The sequence below is a fragment of the Propithecus coquereli genome, unplaced genomic scaffold (genome assembly GCF_000956105.1).
Source record: "Propithecus coquereli isolate 6110/MARCELLA unplaced genomic scaffold, Pcoq_1.0 Scaffold9, whole genome shotgun sequence".
Classification (NCBI taxonomy): domain Eukaryota; kingdom Metazoa; phylum Chordata; class Mammalia; order Primates; family Indriidae; genus Propithecus; species Propithecus coquereli.
This window is the reverse complement of record NW_012155284.1, coordinates 15,503,210-15,503,858: the sequence shown is the minus strand read 5'-3', so window position 1 is coordinate 15,503,858 and position 649 is coordinate 15,503,210. Positions and strand designations below refer to the sequence as shown.

Below are 649 nucleotides of genomic sequence, written 5' to 3'. Positions count from 1 at the left end.
TCAAATAGAAAAACCAAAGTCCTCAACTCAAATGCAGCATCAAATTCAACAAATGAGACATCCTATGAAGCTGATATAATTCAAGAAAAAACAATGGATACAACACAAATCAACATTGCTTATTAACTAAATTCTGTGTTTTAAAGGCTCACTGGAGAAATGGAGCATAAAAATAAAGAATGCATTTGAAACATAGTTGTAACACTCCTTTTGAAAAACACAAAGCAAGACACAACTGCATTTTTGATCATCCATTTATTAAACATCCATTTACGTTTTTGATAGATTTTCATATGCATAAGTTTACTTTTATGTGCTAATTAAGATGCTTCTGTATTACATGAAATTAGGCTAATTCTTCAAGAGAAATTAAAGAATTTATCAACACAGATAAGCAAACCTATCTCAGTGAGGAACAATGAGAGATTTATGTCACATTACCAGCATTTCACAAGTTTTGATGCTTACACACAATTATTTTTACAAAAAAATGGTACTGGATAGGTAAATCTTAGGGGGAGTTTTCTTATGAACTAGAGATGACATGTTCTTAAGTCTTAATCAACCCATGCCTTTTTGGAAGATTTTTCTGGACAAACATATATTGCCTTTATAGAAGCTAATGTTCAATAACAAAAAATATCACCAT

General features: G+C 30.4%; 1 protein-coding gene across 1 annotated transcript in view; it reads left to right on the top strand.

Annotated features, from left to right (window-relative positions):
* Positions 1-191, top strand: part of FAM159B (family with sequence similarity 159, member B) — a 31,625-nt gene extending 31,434 nt beyond the window's left edge. Inside the window, exon 5 of the mRNA XM_012664563.1 lies at positions 9-191. Coding sequence (XP_012520017.1) covers positions 9-126 — 118 coding nt within the window. The 3' untranslated portion in view covers positions 127-191. The remainder of the gene's footprint in view (positions 1-8) is intronic.
* Positions 192-649: the final 458 nt, after the last annotated feature.